The sequence below is a fragment of the Mustela nivalis genome, assembly GCF_964662115.1.
Source record: "Mustela nivalis genome assembly, chromosome: 13".
Lineage (NCBI taxonomy): Eukaryota > Metazoa > Chordata > Mammalia > Carnivora > Mustelidae > Mustela > Mustela nivalis.
In genome coordinates this window covers 27,004,697-27,025,083 of record NC_139032.1, presented here as the reverse complement: position 1 = coordinate 27,025,083, position 20,387 = coordinate 27,004,697, and the positions used below count along the sequence as shown (strand labels likewise).

The window sequence follows — 20,387 nt, the reverse complement described above, 5'->3', positions numbered from 1 at the left end:
CTTTTAAAAAAGGAATTGGGGGGATGCCTGGGTGGCTCAGTAGGTTAAAGCCTCTGCCTTCGGCTCAGGTCATGATCCCAGGGTTCTGGGATCAAGCTCTCTGCTCAGCAGGGAACCTGCTCCCCCCACCCCACTGCCTGCCTCTCTGCCTACTTGTGATCTCTGTTGGTCAAATAAATAAAATCTTTAAAAAAAAAAATAAAAAAGGAATTGGGTTTTACAAATATTAATGAGTTTTCCCTTTGTTTTAGATCTTTAGATCTCTTCTGCAAGTTTATGTTTAGAAAGATAGTAAGGTGTTTGTCAGTTTTATAAAGTTCATTATCTGGATCCAAAATGATGCATGATGGCATGAGATTGTTGTTTTAAAGAAAAATATTTCTTTCTTTCTTTCTTTTTTTTGTTGTTGTTTTAAAAGATTTTATTTATTTATTTGACAGACAGAGATCACAGGTAGGGAGAGAGGAAGGGAAGCAGGCTCCTTGCTGAGCAGAGAGCCCAATGCGGGGCTCAATCTCAGGACCCAGGGGTGACGACCCAAGCCAAAGGCAGAGGCTTTAACCCACTGAGCCACCCAGGTGCCCCTAAAGAAAAATATTTCTAATTCCTGTTTTTATTTTGTAGGTAGTTACTGATAGTTGTCATAAATAATATGATCCTGTTACTTCTCTGTAGCACATTTGTCCCTTTCTTTAATAGCTTCTAATTTAGAATAACCTGATTTTCAGGTGAATATCAGACTAATGAGTTTTTTCTGAGATTTTGTGACTCCTTTTCTATACATTATATACTTCATGTTCTTGTGAAATTTTAAATGTGTAATTTGTATGTGTCAAAACTATACCCCTATGGATTTTTGTTCATTTGTAATGGAAGTTGAACAGGATTTGCTCTGGGCCAAAGTGTGATGTTCTAAAGGCCTAGCCTGACTTTACCTCCCCCGCCCCCCCAATCAGGGCTTCAGGGCTCATTTTAATCTTAGACTGCTTGATTATCTCTATGTAAAACAGATTTGGTACTGTCACTTGAACTTTACTGTGTAATTGTGCTGTATAGAGAATAGGTTATTTGTGTTCTGTTTTTAAAATCTGAAAATGTGAAAGAAATGGCATTGTCATCCTATTTCTGGCACTAATATCCAGGTGTGAAACAGTTGGAGAGGGTTAATAAGTCTCTTGTGCAACAATCCTGCCGAAAAGAATGAGTCCTGTGGGTCTTTTAGAAATACATGAAATCAGTGAAGCTTTGCGTTCAGAAATACCTGGGTCACCTGGTTTCTTTCTCTTACTTGCTCAGTGACTTTGTGCAGGTTTCTTCTCCTTTCTGAACACAAACTCCTGGTCTATAAAAAGGGTGATTTTTCTCCTGAGGTGTTAAAGTGAGTCATAAATGAGGTAATAAAAGTCAAGTACATATAATTTGTATGTGATCTACCTAAATGTTGGCCTATGATCTACCTTTCTTATCTTGTTAATCGAAGGGAAATAATAGTGGAGAAATTCTAGAAACATTTAAATAGGATAAAAATTTATACTGGTTCCTCCCCACCCATAAAAGGGATTATTTGCGTGATCTGGTCTCCAGATTCTTGCAGAAGCAGCAAGTTTTGTTTATTCCTTAGTTTTGTTTATTTTTGTGTAATTCAGAATTTTAAAATAGTATTAATTCAGTAAAAACATTTGAAAATGGTACTAAATTTTTGCTTTTACCAATTTTGATGTTTTCTAGTTCTAGTTGTAAAGATAATAAAGAGACCTGCCATTATCACCTTCTACCTCAACTCTCGTTCTGGTACTTGTACTCTGTTGTTGATTTTAAGATTGTAGATGGATTGACAGGGATTCATCTAATTCATGACAGGAGATGTTATTAAATGCAAGAAAGGGCTTATAAACTGAGATCTGGAAGTTCCTACCTGGTAGAATTAGCAGCGTCAGAGGGAGAAACATCTAAGAACCAATTTATAATGTTTACTAAACCAATTGAGTCATGTTGATTCTACATTAGCTATAGGATAAAGGCATATGTAATTTTTTCTTGTTTTAGAAGAAAACTTTTTTATACCTTTCAGAAAAGACAAGGAGAGAAATGACAGCCAAAGGTTCTACAGGAATGGAAGTTCTGCTGTCAACCCTAGAGGTAAATCATGGACAGGCTTTAATTATGTAACTATTAATACCAACAAGCAGAAGGAAAAAATGTATATACAAAATACAAAATTTTTATCCTAGAGGTAAAGCAAATGAATGGAAATTTTATGTTTTAAATTATCACTTGAAGCAGTGGCAGAAGCATTTTAATATATATTAGGTAAACCTCTAAGTGTATTTCCCTATGATTATAATGTTAACCATACTTATAATTTTAATATGCCACTTGGTAATAAAAAAGTAAAGCATTAACTGGAAATAAAGCTTTAGTCTAAGATAAATGATTGATATTGGAAATTCTCATTTATTGTATTATTTTAGGTGATACATATTTGTGATTTAGTTTACTACATATATTGGTTGAATAACTGTATTATGTTTGTAACAATTAAATTTCTATCCCAGTGTGAAATTTTGGGGTGGATCAGAAGGATATATTTAGAATCAGAATTTTAAATTTTATTCAGTGCTATGTTAAAAACAGGGAGTATGTTGTATACCTTAAAAGTACATAGTATTATATGTCAAATTTTATCTCAATAGAACTGGGAAAAAAAAGAGAGTTGAATTCATATTTTTTGATAGGAATTACTTCCTATTAAAAATGGTACAAGATGTCATTTTCCCCTAAATTAATCTGTCAGTTTAACATAATCTCAGTAAAAATACTAAAATCTAAAGTCCACTGGGAAAATAATAAGAGTAGAAAGGACATTTCTGAAAAAGAAGAGAGAAAGGACTAGCTGTACCAAATATCAGAGAACATTGTAAAACTTTAGTAATTCAGATGGGTTAGAAACTGTATGTGAGTTATAGACATAAGTGTAGCAGAGTGGAAAGTCCAAAAATAAACTAAGATCACAGGACTATTTATTTATTTATTTATTTATTTATATTTTGTTATGTTAGTCACTGTATAGTACATCATTATTTTTTGATGTAGTGTTCCAAGATTCATTGTTTACAAATAACAGCCAGTGCTCCATGTAATACATGCCCTCCTTAATACCCACCACCAGGCTCACCCATCCCCCTCCCATCCCCTCCCCTCCCCTCCCCTCTAAAACCCTCAGTCTGTTTCTCAGAGTCCACAGTCTCTCATGGTTCCTCTTTCCCTTGGATTTCCCTCCCTTCACTTTTCCTTTTCTTTTCCTGATGTCCTCCATGTTATTCCTTATGCTCCACAAGTAAGTGAAACCATATGATAATTGACTTTCTCTGCTTGACTTACTTCACTCAGCATAATCTCCTCCACTCCCATCTATGTTGATGCAAGAGTTCAGTATTCATCCTTTCTGATGGCCGAATTATACTCCATTCTATATATGGACCACATCTTTATCCATTCGTCTGTTGAAGGGCATCTTGGCATAGGGCAATTTAAAACCACTTAAGAAAGGTAGCATTTCAGATCAGTGAGGAGTAGAGGGATTATTTACTAGGGGGAGCTGGGACAGATGGTAGCCACTTAGAAAATAATAGTGGATCGTTACTTCTTATACCAAAGTAAATTCCATATCAGTAGCAAAGATTTAAGCATGGAAAATAAAATCATAATACTAGAAGAAGTAATGGGAAAAATTTTTAAATAATCTTAAAACAGGGAAGGCTTTTCTAATACAAACAACCCAGGAGCTCTAAAGGAAAAGTTTGTTAAATTCAACTATATTAACAAAAGTACATGAGGAAAAAAACACCATAGACACTTGACAAACTGAGGAAAAATGTTTCAAATTGTTTAATTTTTTGACATATAAAGAACTTCTATAAATCAGTAAAGAAAAATTAAATCAATAGACTTTGATTTAAATGTGTAGACATTATGGACAGTTCCCAGGAAAAGAAATGCAAATGGCACTTGAGCTTGAACACCATTCCTTGGTTTGTCTGTTTACTCTATCACAATTTATTGAGATCAGCAGGAGTGGGAGGTGGTGAATTATATATGGGAAACTTGTCTGGGTAAGGCCTAGAGATAACAATGCAACTTCCATTCAGGGTCAAATCTGAGCTCAGTCACATGGCCCAAATCTAATTACTGAAGGGCTAGAAAATGTCATTTGGCTGTGTACCCAGGAAGAAGATGAGATCTGTTTGCCAAACACATGCAATATTTTGCCCCAGTCCTCTCTTCTCTTTAACACATGTCTATCCCTTTCATTCCTCCAAATTCCTCTCTAGTGAGTTGGTCGTGCATGTAATACCCGCAATGCTGAGACAGGGGTTTCTGGTTAATATGTAATCCTCTAACTGGTATGGATGTGGCTTTTTGGTTCTGTTAGTCTATAAAGTCAAATGGTGAAGCAGAGACAACATTCACTCCCTTTTGGAAGGGCAAAGAATAAGGGTCCCATGCCAGTTTACTGACACACAGCACTTCTCAAATTCCTCTGCATAAACATTTAAAATTCCTTTACTTTGGAGGAGAAGTAGTTCCTTAAATAGGTCATAATTCTGCTTTCTCTGGTTTTCTTATCCAGGCATCGCTTTTAATAAAAGGGATGTAACCAAAGTACAGTGTTTAAACATTTTCTCTTTTAGATTGGTTATCCACACCTTTGGACATAGTTGCTCTTCTGCGTTGTTTGGTGGGAGTGTAAATTACTCCCATGAAGGACAATTTAGTAAATATTCATCGAAGTAAAGGCCCATATTCTTTGACTCAGAAGTTCTAAGAATTTATCCCATATGGAGATGTACTTGATTCTGTATAAACATGTTAATTTCTTGTTGCAGTTTTTTAGTAGCAAATGATTAAAAAAATCAAATATTCCACTGGTAGGTTACTGGTTTCATAAATAATGGCATAGCCATATGGTTTTCCTTTAAAAAGGGTGAAGAAATGATTTATTGATATATAAAAATATTGATGTATTAAATAGTATCCATAGGGCAATACCATTTAGAGAAATGAATCTGTATATACACATATATTTACATGGATTTCTTTCCTGTGTGCACATTATCTTTGGCTGAATATGCAAGCAACTGATAATGGCATTGCCTTCTGAGAGGGGAGCTAGGTGACTTGAGTAGTCACCATATACACATTGTTGTGCCTTTTACATTTTGATTAATTCATTTGGGTTATCTATTTGGTAGAAGATGGTGAGTTTAAATGACAAATTAATTCCTCTTGTAATAATGTTGATACTAAGAAAACAATAGCTCAGATGACTTGTAGACATTCTCAGGGGCAAGAAGAAGCTACTGAAGTGTTAAGCGAGAATAGTTCCTTTGTGCTTAGGAAAGTTGGAAGGGTCATTTGTAAAAATATAGGTAGTTCACAACAGGATCAGAAAAGGTTTGGGAATCATAGATTTACAATGGTTTAATACAGCAAATAAACTATTTATTTCAGAACACGAAAGATCTTCAAACTACACTTAATATCTTAAGCATTCTTGTTGAGCTGGTGTCAGCTGGTAAGTTTTTGTTTCCTTTGGTCTAATTTCTGTTTGTAAGCAGTGATCAACAGTATATCGTGTACTTTATTTGGAATTTTTTGATACTCCTATAGAGGCTATTCTGAGTATCAGAATTTGGAAACCGAAATGTCATACTCTTATTTTTGCTTTGTTTGTGATTTGAGGGCTCTTCCAGTATCCCTCAAACCATCAAACCCCATTTTCAGAGCCTTGAATGTAGAATTTTGACATCACTTGTATTTACCCTCATTGCTATGTTCTAACTAAAATACTAAATGAGATAAAAGAAAATTTGATTTTGAGGTGTTTGATTTCAGAAGTCATCATTTGAAATTTGAAATATTTCTTGAATGCTAACAAGTTGTGATGTCTAGTATGCTATGGGAAGATTTGCTGTTTAAGCAATTAAAAACAATTTTTTTTTTTTTTTTTTAGGTGGAGGCCGAAGAGCAAGTTTCTTGGTCACCAAGGGTGGTTCACAAATATTGTTGCAGTTACTCGTGAATGCGAGCAAGGAATCTCCCCCAAATGAGGAGTTGATGGTGCAGATTCATTCTATTCTCGCAAAGATTGGACCTAAAGGTAAGGCTTCCACTTGTCTGTTTATCATAGAACCATTTGTGACATTGATTCTGTTTGCCTTGAAACTTGGTAAATTTTGAAAATCTAAAATAGTACTGCTTTTTCTTGGTCTTAGTCATGGACTGCTTTTACAGCCAACTGGTGACCTGAAAAAATTGAGGATCCTAAATTCATGAGGAATTCTGTTGCATAGGTTGGAAAAAGGGAGAAAGATATCAGAATCACAAGTGTGTCTCAGTGTGTGTGTAGTTTGCATTTGTATGTGTGCAAAGGATACATATTTCATGGATATGGTTGAAGCTGGAAGGAGGAAGTATGGATGGGAATGCTTTGAGGAACATGTAGGTAAAATGTGTTTGCTTTTCATTAGTACTCATATTGGTGTTGCACACTCTCAGTGCTTAAAAAGCTTATGATCTAGTCAGACCAAAAGATATAAAAATTGTAGGACTGATTATCATAATAGTAAGACATGCAAAGTGTTAAAAAACAGAAATTGAGAAAACATGGGATTTGAAATAAGGAGAAAGCTGATTTAGGTTAGGTTAACAGAGAAAGGCATCCTTGGAGTAGAATCCAAGTTCAGTTTATAGTTATCTAGCTACACAGATTAAAATGATTCTCTAAGCTCTTAGAATAGTGATCATTTAGGAGTTCTCCCAGTGCTTTTGTGGCATACATATGAGATAAATTTTGAAGTGTTTGGTTAAAATGCTTATTCTAAAAAGTGTGTATACAGTTTATGACATTTCATTTCATTCAAAAACTATACATGAATAAATTGTGTGTGTTCATTTTTTTTTTAAACAGACAAAAAATTTGGAGTGAAAGCTAGAATTAATGGAGCTCTTAATATAACCCTGAATTTGGTCAAACAGAATTTGCAGAATCATCGCTTGGTTTTGCCTTGTCTTCAGCTTTTACGAGTATATTCTGCCAACTGTAAGTATTTTAGAGCATCTTTCAGTTCGCTCAGTGTTGTCAGCTTACGCAAAATGAAAATGTAAAAGTACCTGAACTCCTTAAATCTCTAAAAATTGTAGACAAGAAAAGATAATACGTAATATGACCCTTTGTAACTCCTAATCCCACCACCACGAAAGTGATGTGGAGTAGGAAGGTGAGTTGACAAAATCTTGAGAATTCTCATTTCCTGCGGTTTGTAAAAGCTTGTAGTGAAGGGAATGAGTAGGCAGTCCGTGGAAAAATGTGGAAGAATTGGAGGGTATTGGCAGCTGGAAAAACTGCTGAGCCTGTTTGGATTTTCGCAGATGAGAGGAAAGCTGAGAAGGAAGGCGTATGGAAGATTAGTTACCTGGAGCTAATTATTTATAGGGAAGTAGAAGAACAGAAAAATGAATAGTATAGCATCCTCCGAGGAAGCTGGAGAGAAGAGAGATCACAGTGAGTTTCCCAGCGCAGATATACACTATCTCTAATATTAGGTCCCAAACCTAGAAGGTATGGATTTTCTTCCTATTCCCTGACTACAGGATTAGGGTGGTTAACAAAACACCTGAAATTGAAATTGTGGAGAGTACATGATATTGCAGAATAATGGCATTCAAAGCAGTAGAGATGGGGGTGTGTACATATGTGTGTGTGTGTGTGTGTGTGTGTGTGTGTGTATACAACATTTTATGTATGTCTATGATTATTTATTTATATTTATACTTTGACAGTATGGCTAAAGGTGAGCTCATAGGAAAATAGCTTTGACCACTTAAATAATTAACACTTACGTAATTAAAAAGATAGAAGGAAGTGAATGAATTGGATATCTAACCAAAGAAGTTAGGAAGGGAGCAATAAACACAAGGAAAACAGAGGAATGTAGAGGAAAAAAGAATACATTAGGGAAAAAACCCCAGTTGATTTAAGAAGTAAAATGATTGGATTAAAAATAAAATAATACTGTATTAGTAATATAATGGGACAGATGGTAGCTATGTTTGTGGTGAATATGGCGTAATGTATAAACTTACCAAATCACTAAGTTGCATACCTGAAACTAATGTAACATTTGTGTGTCAACTATACTCAGATAAAATTAAAAACTAAAACAGATAAACCATTGAATACCCCAATTACGGAAAAGGAAGACCGCAGAGAGATAAAATTAGAAAGGATAATAGAAAAATAGATACTGAGGAATTTAAAATCATATAAGACTTTAGCTGACATATTTGGCGGCATCTTACTGAATTTACCATTTGAAGACTAGTAAATGTTTTATCTATGACTTTTAAAATATATTTGTTCAGAGTGAAAATGTTAGGCACATTTTTCTGGTTAGGTAATTGTTTGCATATTCTGTGTGAAACTCTACAGTTGTTAGAGTTTTCTTTTTCCCTATTACAGCTGCTTTAGCCAGGGTCCTCGTCACCCTTCAGCTGGACCACAGCCTGCGACCGTGTCTCTCAAATCTGTCTTCCCCACAGTGCTGTGGCATCTGACCTGTGTATTAAAATGCATGTCTGATTGGTCGGGTCCTTTTGGGCAATTCCATGTAGTTGCAGGAACGAACAACTTCTAGGCTCTGTAATTTGTTTATCTTCTTTTCCCACCTCATCATCCACCAGCTTTTATCTGGTACTGTAAGTCTTAATGTGTAACTTTATACCCATGGTGTTCACTGACTCTGTTCTGTTTGCTGTGTTATCCCTGTCTCCAGAGACATGTCCTTACAGCAGCCCCTGTCCTAGCTAGCTCCTCTTCATTGGTACAGAGTGAGCCCAGGCATCAGTTTCTCCAGAGATGCCTTCTGTTTCATTATGGACTTGAGGCTCCATACTGGTATAACTAAATAGCCTGCAGCACTTAATCTGTTTCGAAAGTAACTTATTAATTATTTGTTTATTTTTGTCACTCTCCTCTAGACTGTATTCTCTGAGGGCCCACACTGTTAGTTTTTGTCTTTGAATCTCCATGACCTGGTATTTAAATTATTGAAGAAATAAATAGAGCATCTTAAAACTCTTACTTTAAAATAGTAACATTTTGTTGTTTTACATAACTGCAAGGTAGTAAATAAAGCCAAAACAAAAAACAATAGTCTTCCCTTCAAGTGACTGGCTAAGGTAGTCTTTATGAGTGACTTGGGTCTGCTAAAGAATTTGTGTATGTTTTCAGCTCTATAGCACCAAGAATACACATTTCTACTTGTTGAGGTTTTAAAATCATTTTGCATCCTTTCCTCTGCCTCCTAGCTGTGAATTCAGTATCCTTAGGGAAAAATGGAGTTGTGGAGCTGCTGTTTAAAATCATTGGACCATTTAGTAAGAAGAATTCGGGTCTCATGAAGTGAGTAAATACTTTGGGTATAAATAGAGGTGTATTTTTTTCTGGGCCTCATCATCTTATCTGTGCAACCAACAGGTTGAATTGTATTATATCTAGGGTCCTTTCTTAGTTCTTAAGTATTGATTTTTATTACGGTAAAGGTTTTCTTCAACGGAGGTGTATCAAAATTAGAAACCTTTAAATTCGTTGACTATAGTGTTTTGGAAATTTAAATGTCAACATTCCTAGATAATCTAAGAGGAAAATGATCATTGACAGAGTAGCATTCATTCAGAAACATTTATTGAATGCCTACTATATTCCCTACCCAGGTTTGCAGTCTTTTAATGATGGCATCCTTTATTCTCACAATTATCTGAATGTATTTTAAATTTATACATTTCTTTTTTGTCAAAATAATGTCATTCTTTTTCTTTTTTCTTATTTTAAATTATGTATATATATATTATAAGGTATACATATTTATTTCTTGGTAGATCTTTCAGCCTCAGAAAATAGAGCAATTTCCAGTTATTTGGTTATATTTAGTATTTTTTTAAACCATATTAGAAGTCGTTTTTTTTTTTAAAGATTTTATTTATTTATTTGACAGGCAGAGATCACAAGCAGTCAGAGAGGCAGGCAGAGAAAGAGTGGGGTGAGGGGAAGCAGGCTCCCCGCCGAGCAGAGAGCCCGATGTGGGGCTTGATCCCAACACCCTGGGATCACGACCTGAGCCAAAGGCAGAGGCTTTAACCTGCTGAGCTACCCAGGTGCCCCTAGAAATCATTTTTTTTTTTTTTAAAGATTTTATTTATTTATTTGACAGACAGACAAGTAGGCAGAGAGGCCGGCAGAGAGGCAGGTAGAGAGAGAGAGGAGGAAGCGGGCTCCCCACTGAGCAGAGAGCCTGATGTGGGGCTCAATCCCAGGACCCTGGGATCATGACCTGAGCTGAAGGCAGAGGCCTTAACCCACTGAGCCACCCAGGCGCCCCCTTAGAAATCATTTTTTAAGAAAATATTTTATTGTGGAATTACTCAAAGATACCTGGAGTTTATATTATATTAGGCTGAAATTATTTTGAATTAGGTTTATTAATCACTTACTTGAAATTAGTAGTTACTAATATTGTCACTTTTGTTTCATTTATTTCCCCTTTATGCTTTTATTTTTCCTGAGGTATTTTAAAGCAAATCCCAGATGTCATTCTCCTATATGAATTTCTATAAAAAAAAATCCAAGATATTTTATCATTTTTTCCCTGAATACTTTAGTATATCACTCTACTAAATAGCAACTTAAAAAATAACCATAATACTAAAATCATACTCAACCAAATTATTAATTTTCTCCCATTGTCTCAAAGTGCCCTTTTATAATGAGTTTGTTTGAATCAGAATCCAAGCAAGGTGCACACATTATTCCTTATCACATTTAGGAAATTTCCAAACCTACACAAAAATAGAATAATTACAGACCTATGCAAAACTAGAAGAGAACTGATGTACCCGCCACCCAGTTTCAGCAGTAACCAATCTTGTGCCATTTTGATCTCCATTTTCCCTTCCCTGTCCTTCCTTTTTTTTTTTTTTGGTGGGGTATTTCAAAGCAAATATTAGCCATTACATTTGTTCTGTGAATTCTTTGGTATGGTCACTATCAGACACAACTTTTTTCTTTTACTGTCTCTGGACTATTGTTTCTTTGTCCAGCAATATTAATAATCCCTTAATATCATTCCTTAATATTTTCTGGCTGTTTAAGAAATGTCTTCTTTACAGTTGGCTTGTTCCAGTCAGGATCTAAATAAGATCTATACATTTTATTTGATTGCTATATATTGAAATCTTAAAAAATCTTTAACAATCAATAACAGTTCCTCTATTTTTGGATTCTGTTTTATTTATTTGCTGAAGGACTTGGGTGATGTCTTGTAGATTGTCCCACCATTTTTGATTAAGATGACTGTATCCTGGGGCCCTTTACCATGTATGTATGTCCCTCCAATTTCCTGTAGGCCAATAGATCGGGAGGCTTGATTAGATTTGGGTTCTTTTTTTTTCCTGGTCAAAAATATTTCATACGTGGTACTAGTACTCTGTTTTGCACCTCTTAAGATCACTGGCTTGAGATGATCCCTCCATTTCTCAACTAATAAGTTAGCAGTATTTCATGACATTGTCTAGATCCATATTTCTTTAGGGGTTGCAAAATAGTGACTTTTCTAATTTTCTCATTCTTTCTACCTCTTTTAGTTGTGACTCTTGTGTGGAAGAACTCAAATCAACTCTTTGGTTAAATTTTACAAATAAGTTTAGAACATTTCCAGTCTTTTCACTCTTTTGAAATAAAGATCAGGGTGAAGAAAAAAAGTCAAATATTTTAGCTTATATCCTTCTTGAAAATGGGAGCTTATTTGCACATATGTTTATTCATGAAATTTTACTTGGTGGGATGTCTTAACTTTTTACTTATGTAAAGATCATAATTCTGGAACATCTGATGAAATGTAAAAAACCAAAAAGTGATTATATCACAATTAAGTAAAACCAACTTACAGAATTGGTGTAATTGTAGTGAGTGGGCTCTGGAGGTAGGGAGACCTGGATTTCACTGATACCTGGTATGCTACCTAACTTATGCCCTGGTTTCATGTCTATAAATAATAGTATTAGCCCCTATAGCAGAAGATTTATATTAGGTTTTAATGAGATGATTCTTCTAATTAACACAATGCCTATGAATGCAATGTGATCAGTTTAAGTAAGTAATCTAGTAATGTGGATGTGAATTAATTCTAGTTAGGACTAAATGTATAGTTCAGTATTTTAAAATTTATATTCCATTTCTCTCCTTGACCTGTAATGTACTTCTTAATTTGTTTTTTTATCTAGTGGTTACGATCTCATTCTTAAGGTGTATATTAGCCTATTCTAACCAGTTACCAAATCTAGTATAATGTTTCTGGGAGAAACAGAACATTTCACAAGTGCCATTATAATATACAGTATGGGGATATATCCAAAATTAGGCAGAAATCAATGGGTCTAAACTCCTGAGAAAAGAATAGAGCTATCTGAATTATCCCTTCATTCCTTCCTGTATTTATATTTAAAAAAGAAAATTTTTTTCTTTGTTTTTACCTTAAAAAGAACAAAAGATTCATTGATCAAACATCTGTATCTTGCTCTCTATCATTTTTAAGAATCTTAGGGTCTCTCCCTTAATTAAAAAATCTTGACATCTGGAACACTCTTTTTGCTGTTTTTCCTCCCCTAAAACAATGCCCTGTGCTTAGTGGAATAAGATTAGGGTTATTATTTATTATACATATTATTTATGTTTGAAGGATGATGCTGCCTTTGAAGATGTCCTTTCCTTTCCAATTTAGGTTTTGGATTTAAACACTGTTAATCCAGATGGAGGGAATCCAGGAAGTAATGGGTTCTTCTTGAATGTCCCCTTAAGGCTTGACACCCCCCTCCCCTGCAATTTAAAGCAGATACAGCTTTCCTAAGTACCTGGAGCTGAAGCTCTTCTTCTTCCTTCTCTGCTCCCAAATGAATAAGCTACAAGGTGCTTTTTAAGCAGTTGTTGGTTGTATTATTCTGTGTGGGACATAGAAAGATTGGAAAAATATATGAAAAATATATGAGGAAATATAAAATAGTATTATGTATTAACATAATATGGACTGTGTATTTTGATAAATTTGTTATTCTAAAATTCTTCTGTTCCTTTTTATAAATTTGTCCTGGCTTATAACTGTCAGAGAATTTCAGAAATTTTTTTGTACTGAAGTTTTAAAAAATTTATTTTATTTTATTATTTTTTAAAAAGATTTTATTTATTTGTCAGAGAGAGAAAGAGCGTGCACAAGCAGGCAGAGTGGCAGAGGTGGAGAGAGAAGCAGGCTCCCTGCCGAATAAGGAGCCTGATGCAGGACTCAATCCTAAGACCCTGGAATCATGACCTGAGCCAAAGGCAGTGTCTTAACCAACTGGGCCACTCAGGTGTCCCTAAAAATACATTTTAAATAACATTTTGGTAAAAAAATGTCAAGTGACTTTGCACCAAATTTCATAATTTCTTTTCTTTTCTTTTTTTTTTTAAGATTTTATTTATTCTTTTGACAGAGAGAGCACACTAGCAGGGGGAGTGAGGCCTAGGCACACTAGGCAGAGGGAGAGGGAGAAATAGGTTCTTTGCCAAGCAGGGAGCCCAGGCTGGGGCTTGATCCCAGGACTCTGGCATCACAACCTGAGCCAAGGCAGACACCCAACCGACTGAGCCACCCAGGTGCCCCTTCATAATTTCTTTTAATCTAGTGCAGCTGTAAAACAAGCATGACGAGCTTTGGAGTCAGAAAGAATTGGGTTAACATCCTAGTTTTGCCAGTGTTAAAGAATAACCATCAACCCAAAAACATGTAGTTTAAGGATTAGAAGCTGTCAGAATCACTTTATTTGGTTCAAATACATTTTAAACTACTATCAACCAGGGAGTAAGACTATTTCTAAAAGCACTCTAAGATATTTAAAATTTTGAAAACAGTCTTAACTGTAGGTGGGAAAATCCTGTAAATTCATTGCAACTGATTGCATCCAAGTGATTGTATTTGTTTCCTAGAGCAATCATAGCAAAGTACCTAGTACAAATTCGGTGGCTTAAAATTATAGAAATGTGTTGTCTTACAGTTCTGGAGGCTAGAGATCCAAGTTAACCTGTCAGCAGAGCCAGTGCTCTCTCTGGAACCTTTAGGGAGAATCCTTCCTTGCTTCTTTCTGGCTGGTGGTTTGCTGGCAATCTCTGGTGTTTGTTGGCTTGGAGCTGCAGCATTTCAACCTCCGCCTCTATGCTCGCATGAGGTTCTCTCCTTGTGTGTCTGTCTTCAGATAGTTTCCTCTTCACCACCAGTCATAATGGATTAATGGCCACGTATTCCAGTATGACTTCATTTTAACTAATTACATCTGCAGTGACCCTCTTTCCAAATAAGGTCACGTTCTGAGGTATTGGGGGTTAGGACTTCAACCTCTCTTTGGCAGAGACTGATATTTCTGATTTTGAAAGTTTCCTTCACAACAGGAGACTTTTATTATTCTTTTTCCATAGCATCTCATTTTTATGGGACCCTAGGCATATTGTATTTTGAAATCTTTTGTTTCTTTATTCATAAAATGTGCCCGTTCTATGGACCTGGATTGTTTTAAGAATTAAGCTAGGGGAAAAAAAAGAATTAAATTAGAAATTTCATTCAGAGACACCTGGGTGGCTCAGTCGGTTAAGCGTCTGCCTTCAGCTTAGGTCATGGTCCCAGGATCCTGGAATCAAGTCCTGCATTGAGCTCCCTGCTCAGCAGGGAACCTGCTTCTTTCTCTGCCTGCCACGCCCCTGCTTGTGTTCTCTGTCTCTTTATCTAATAAATAAAAATCCTTATAAAAAAATAAACTAGAAACCCCATATGTAAGGTATCTGTAACTATTTCTGGCATTTATCCAATCTTCTCTTCTATTTCTTATTTTGTATTGCTGTTTCACTTGGAAGATCCCTTTAGTTCTGTGTTTAATTTTGACCAATTTCAAAGCTATCCTTATGCTCATGGTTGTAAATCTTAGGTAAATTTTAGTGCATAATTGTAAGGTAATGGAAACTTTCTTACTGATAATTTAGTGCCATGAAAAGTCAGTATGTAATTTCATAGTTTTCATTTACTTTTAACTCACCATTACAAGAACTTCACATTGTTTTGAGAAAGTTCCAGGTTTGAATTTGTAATGTTTCTTTAAAGCATATACTTTTATTTTTCTTTTTATGAATGCTATCTTAAATAAAGGTTTGTATAATTGCTTTATTTGTGTCAGTAAACCAAAGCATAGCTGTTAATGACTTGCTCTAGAGGGTAGCATTAATGAGCATTTATTATAAATGAGCACTTACTCTGTGCCTAATTCTAGACAGTCGTTGCAGGTTTTACTGTGAACTAGCATCCATCTTCAGTCTTCTGGTCAATTGTGCTCTTTGCTGTTAAACACTCTGTCATGCTGTGTTTCCAAACACACTAGTGTGTGTGGCTTGTACTTCATTGTTTTTTGTTTTAATTTCTTGAGCAGCTTTTTCATAGGTGTGTATATTTTATCACATTATCTAGTTTGTAAAATTGTTTTTGGAAGAGATAAGTTTTCTAATTTTATACCAACGAAGAACCTGCCATTGTTAGTGTCTAGTAGGCATTCAACAAATGCTTAATGATGAGTGACATGCTTACATTTGACAAAGTGTGTATTTTTATGCAAATTATAGTTGTTGATATCTCCATCATAACAGGTACTGTAATCTGTAGCCTTACATTTTTAGATTTTTAAAGTTACTGAAATTAAGTACCATTTCCTCAGTGACTTACTTTTTTTTAAATGTTTGAATTTTAGATTTTCCACAGTGATGTTTTGCACATTTTTAAAGCTAAGTAATGGCAGTTGATTTCACTGTGCATATTGTATATTTATGTTCAAAGAAAATATAAGAACTTTTAAGTTTATGGGTGATTCCTTGTCCTCTAATGGGCAGTAAGAGTTTTTGAGATATTAATTGGGTTCATTATTCTCTTTGGTGCCTTATGGTTGAAAAATGTTAAGGGCTCCTACTTCTCCCCAAACCTCTTAGTTCCAAAATATTTTACATTTGCTACGACCTTGAATATTAGGATTATTGCTTGATAGAGCTAAAATTCTTTAAAGTTAGATAGCTAAGAGTGTCTGTAGAATTTTGTAGTTATGAATTTTGTGTTAAAACTTGTTTTTGTTTTAATATTTTATGAATCAGGGCCTCTGATTCTTAATACTGCTATTTTGTGAATTCTGTCAGGGTCAGATACAAGTACAATAATTGATTCTATATATCTAATCTCCTATATAAAGACTTAAACAGTGTTTTTTATTTTTCCTTAAAAATATTTTTTTTGATACTTGCCTGTTAAAATTTCAGTCTTCCTCATACCCAATTTTAACCTGAAGAGAGAGATGCATCAGAGAAACACCATATGTAATTGACTATAATAGGAATGACTTTTGGAATAGATAATAATTATCTGAAAAGACTGTATAAATTTACTATTGTAGATTAATTTTACTAGTTTTGTTGTTGTTTGTGTTTTCTCATATTGACAGGGTTGCTTTAGACACTCTTGCTGCATTGCTAAAATCAAGTAAGTTTTTAAATACTAGAAATACTAGATACTATTTTTCCGAGTATTCTGTCTAATATGTTAAAGAAACTGGAAATGTAGATTTAGTCTGTAGTTACAAAGCTAGCTTGTTATAATTAATGTCAAAGTTGATTCTGTCTTTTCATATACTTGATTGATACACATCATAGCTAATGTCCTTTACATTTATTGAGCTATAATATAGTACATTTATATAATTTATTCTACATTAATTTCCTTTTTATAAGTTCAGTTATAGAAATATAAAGTCCTGTTAATAGAGACAAGTAACATGTAAATCTTATGTAAGTGTCATCTTTTAAAAAATGAAGCTAACATGATATTGGGGATATTTACTATGAAGTATATTGTGAACAACTACTGTATATTGAACACACATGATTGTTATTTAGAAACCACTTATTAGAAGTTTTATTTCTATCAAGTTCAAGTTTCAAGCATTAAAAAATGACTATTAATGTAAATTTATAATTTACTAAGTTCATTTAAAAACTAAAGGAACTGTGTTCTTTATCTTTAGAATTGAAGCTTTGGAGTAAATGTGTCTTTTGATATGATTCCTTTGGAGAGCAATTTATCTGTATTATATGTTCTCTCTCTCCAGGGTATTCAGTATCTGTGGTTTAAATATTAACTTTTGTTAGCACTTCCATTCTCATTGGTTGATTAAATTAACATCTTAACCACAGTAATATATAGACCCAAGGATATGATGGCTTTTAATGTTATTTTTCCCAAAAACTGTCTATCAATGGTGAGACCAACTTGCCCTTAAATTTGAATGACCAGAATTGTTCATTTGAATTGTAGCGAATGATTGATTGAAAATCTGGTATTTGGTAAAGTAATGATTTATTACATGCATTAAATTTAAAAAGTCATCTTAGGTATTAGTATTCTATACCAGAGTATATAAAATTCAGTTAAGAGTTTTATCTTTGAAATGAAATGTGTGGGACTCAATTAGATGAGCCATGTAGTTTTATTTTCATGTATGATGTGATAAACTTCAGACCAAGATCAGAGAATAGTACTTGGATTAATTTTAAAAGATGTTTGTAGCCTGGCTTTATTGTGCCCTGACTTTGCGGTTCAAATGGTCATTTAAAGATTAATTTTTAAATTAATATAGGCATATATTTTTGATTTAGAGTAGATTAAAATAGCTATTACAACTGAAGTTACTAATTTTCAGAATCACTGATGACAAAATCACTAAGTTAGTAAAAACTCTAAAACCCTCATAAATTTCAACTATATATAGGAATTGGATAATCTGGTATCATAGTTTTCCTTTTACTCCCTCCTCCTTCAAAGGAGGATGGTGGAAAAACATACCTGTTTTACTTTGTCAGGTAAAAAAAGTAACCGACCAGTAGGATGCGTCTAATTTATATCAGGTATGTTTTTTTAGGGCACATGGCACTAAATAGAATAAAAATTTAATAATGCAAGATAATGTTTAGTAACACTTGCATATTTTTAAGTGTACTGGGGCATTTTGGAACATTCTCATTCATTGATTTTTTTTTTTTTTAACTGCTTTCTGGGAGGGGGCAATTACTTACTTTAAAAGGTTAAATGAGAAGAGAAAAACAAAAGGATAAATGATGCTACCAAAATATCCCTGAGCAAGTATAAAGCAAAGAACCTCTGTATACGTACACAGTGCAGAGGGACAGGCAGCCTTAGGGACAACGCTAGAGTATAGATGAGATGCTGCAGTCTAAAGGGGAACCTGAGTTGTCTTTTAACTGGAGAGGGAAGAAGAGACATAGGCTGATAGTGAGTTAGGTGTCCTGAGCACAGGAAAAAAGACCCCTTCACTAAACTTTTTAGTTGTGCTCAGTTGCAGATTGCAGATAGCTCTGTTCAACATCTCTTCATTTAGCACCTATGTTTGAGTTATGGGCAAGTTTCTTATTTGACCTTTAATAAGAATTTAAATATTTCACATAAATACCATTTAGGCTCATAGTGTCTTTTAAGAAAATCATAGTCATAACCAGTAAACTGAAGGCTTATATGCTCCAGGTGGTGTAAACGAAGTGTATATTCCTTTAAGATACAGGAAACTGCTGTTAGTCGGAACTGTTGACCAGATTGTGTAAATAGCCACAGCCTTGGCCATCTAGCTCTTGAAGACGCAGAAGAGGTTTTAAAAGCTTTTATATAAGAAAGCCCCTCTTCCCACCCTGTGAATTTTTTCCAGCTCCCTGAAGTCAGAACAGGATTTCTGAAAGAGCATTAATAGTTTGTTAATCTCTACATCTTTATGTTTTAGGTACATATTAGCAATTTGGAAGCTGTAGTAATTCTTTCAGGTAACTAAAAGTAGCAGAGCCTTCCCTTTACGTTATCTTGGTGCTTATGCCATGAGCCAGGGTAAATTTAGGTTAAGGAGAGTTGGAGTTTCTTTGTAACTAAACAAGCTTGGATGGATTGGTAATCCCCATCAGTTTGTGTTCCTATCATTGGCCCACCAGTGTTGTACGGGCTCAGGAGGTTGCTGTGGTAGGATTTCCCTACGTCCACTTTAGTGAAATCTCCCCTTTTGATTAATAATCTAAAATATTAACACTTTAATAAAACATCAGATTTGTGGATTTCTGTTAATTCTACCCCAGTAAAACCAACCATTTACAAAAGAAACCTCTTTAATCTAGTTTTTATTGCATTAGATAATTAATGACCAGAAAACAGTAAAGTGGTTCTTACATTTCATTTACTAAAAGTTTTATAAGTATTTTTAACTTAGTGTTATTATGGCATGGATATTTATATAATTGTGGAGGTAATCAAAGCATTTGATTTTAGTGGAAATATATACAGTTTGTAATGGAAGCTACAGTTCAATAGAGTTAATTTCAGTGGAAACAAGGTTTATAATAGAAGTTAAAACAATGGTAATGTAGTTTGCCATCTGGGACTTTTCATTTATTTTGTCAGAGGAAAAAAACATTTAAATATGTGTCTGCTATGTATATTTTTTTGAAAAAAAAAGGTAACTCATTACAGTATTGTGATAATTTAAATTTAATTTATTCTACCATTTTCTCTTGTCATTTAAAAAATGTTCTTTCTCAATTTTCTTTTGTTAAAGAAACAAACGCCAGAAGAGCTGTAGACAGAGGATATGTCCAGGTCCTTTTAACAATTTATGTAGATTGGCACCGCCATGATAACCGGCATAGAAACATGCTCATTCGGAAAGGAATTTTACAGAGTTTAAAAAGTGTTACAAACATCAAGTTGGGAAGGAAAGCATTTATAGATGCCAATGGCATGAAAATTCTGTATAACACTTCACAAGTGAGTTCTTAATTTTCTTCCTATTATTGTGGTTATGTGTTAATGATATTATTTGGTTCTTAAGAAAACTTAGTATTTCTTATAAATACTCAAAAAAGTATGATAAATATATTTAAGAAAAAAATCTGAAAACCAAAAGGCATAATAAACCTTTCACACGTGACCTCCTCAGACTGAGTTGGAGAAAGGGCTCCGTGCATATCTCTGCAATATGAGATTTTACGTGAAAGGGGGTTGTATAAATCCATCCAGTGGGCAGGAGGGGAATCTGTATAGCCATGTTTTCTAAGATGTGCAGTTGGCTGTACTCAGTTTTACATGTTCCCCTCATAAGATATTTATGGGTCCTTTACAACTGCAGTGTAAGGCAGTTCTCTTGTTTGGGAACATTGTCAGGGTCTTCTT

General features: G+C 34.4%; 1 protein-coding gene across 10 annotated transcripts in view; it reads left to right on the top strand.

Moving 5' to 3' along the window:
* Nucleotides 1–20,387, top strand: part of AGTPBP1 (ATP/GTP binding carboxypeptidase 1) — a 157,625-nt gene that overhangs the window by 46,532 nt on the left and 90,706 nt on the right. For 3 of the 10 annotated variants that reach the window (XM_082696534.1, XM_082696538.1, XM_082696536.1), the window contains 7 exons: nucleotides 2,072–2,139; nucleotides 5,512–5,575; nucleotides 6,014–6,160; nucleotides 6,971–7,102; nucleotides 9,370–9,463; nucleotides 16,612–16,649; nucleotides 19,774–19,982. In XM_082696534.1, coding sequence (XP_082552660.1) covers nucleotides 2,072–2,139; nucleotides 5,512–5,575; nucleotides 6,014–6,160; nucleotides 6,971–7,102; nucleotides 9,370–9,463; nucleotides 16,612–16,649; nucleotides 19,774–19,982 — 752 coding nt within the window. The remainder of the gene's footprint in view (nucleotides 1–2,071; nucleotides 2,140–5,511; nucleotides 5,576–6,013; nucleotides 6,161–6,970; nucleotides 7,103–9,369; nucleotides 9,464–16,611; nucleotides 16,650–19,773; nucleotides 19,983–20,387) is intronic. The other 7 variants (XM_082696539.1, XM_082696537.1, XM_082696541.1 and 4 more) reach the window with 5 other exon arrangements.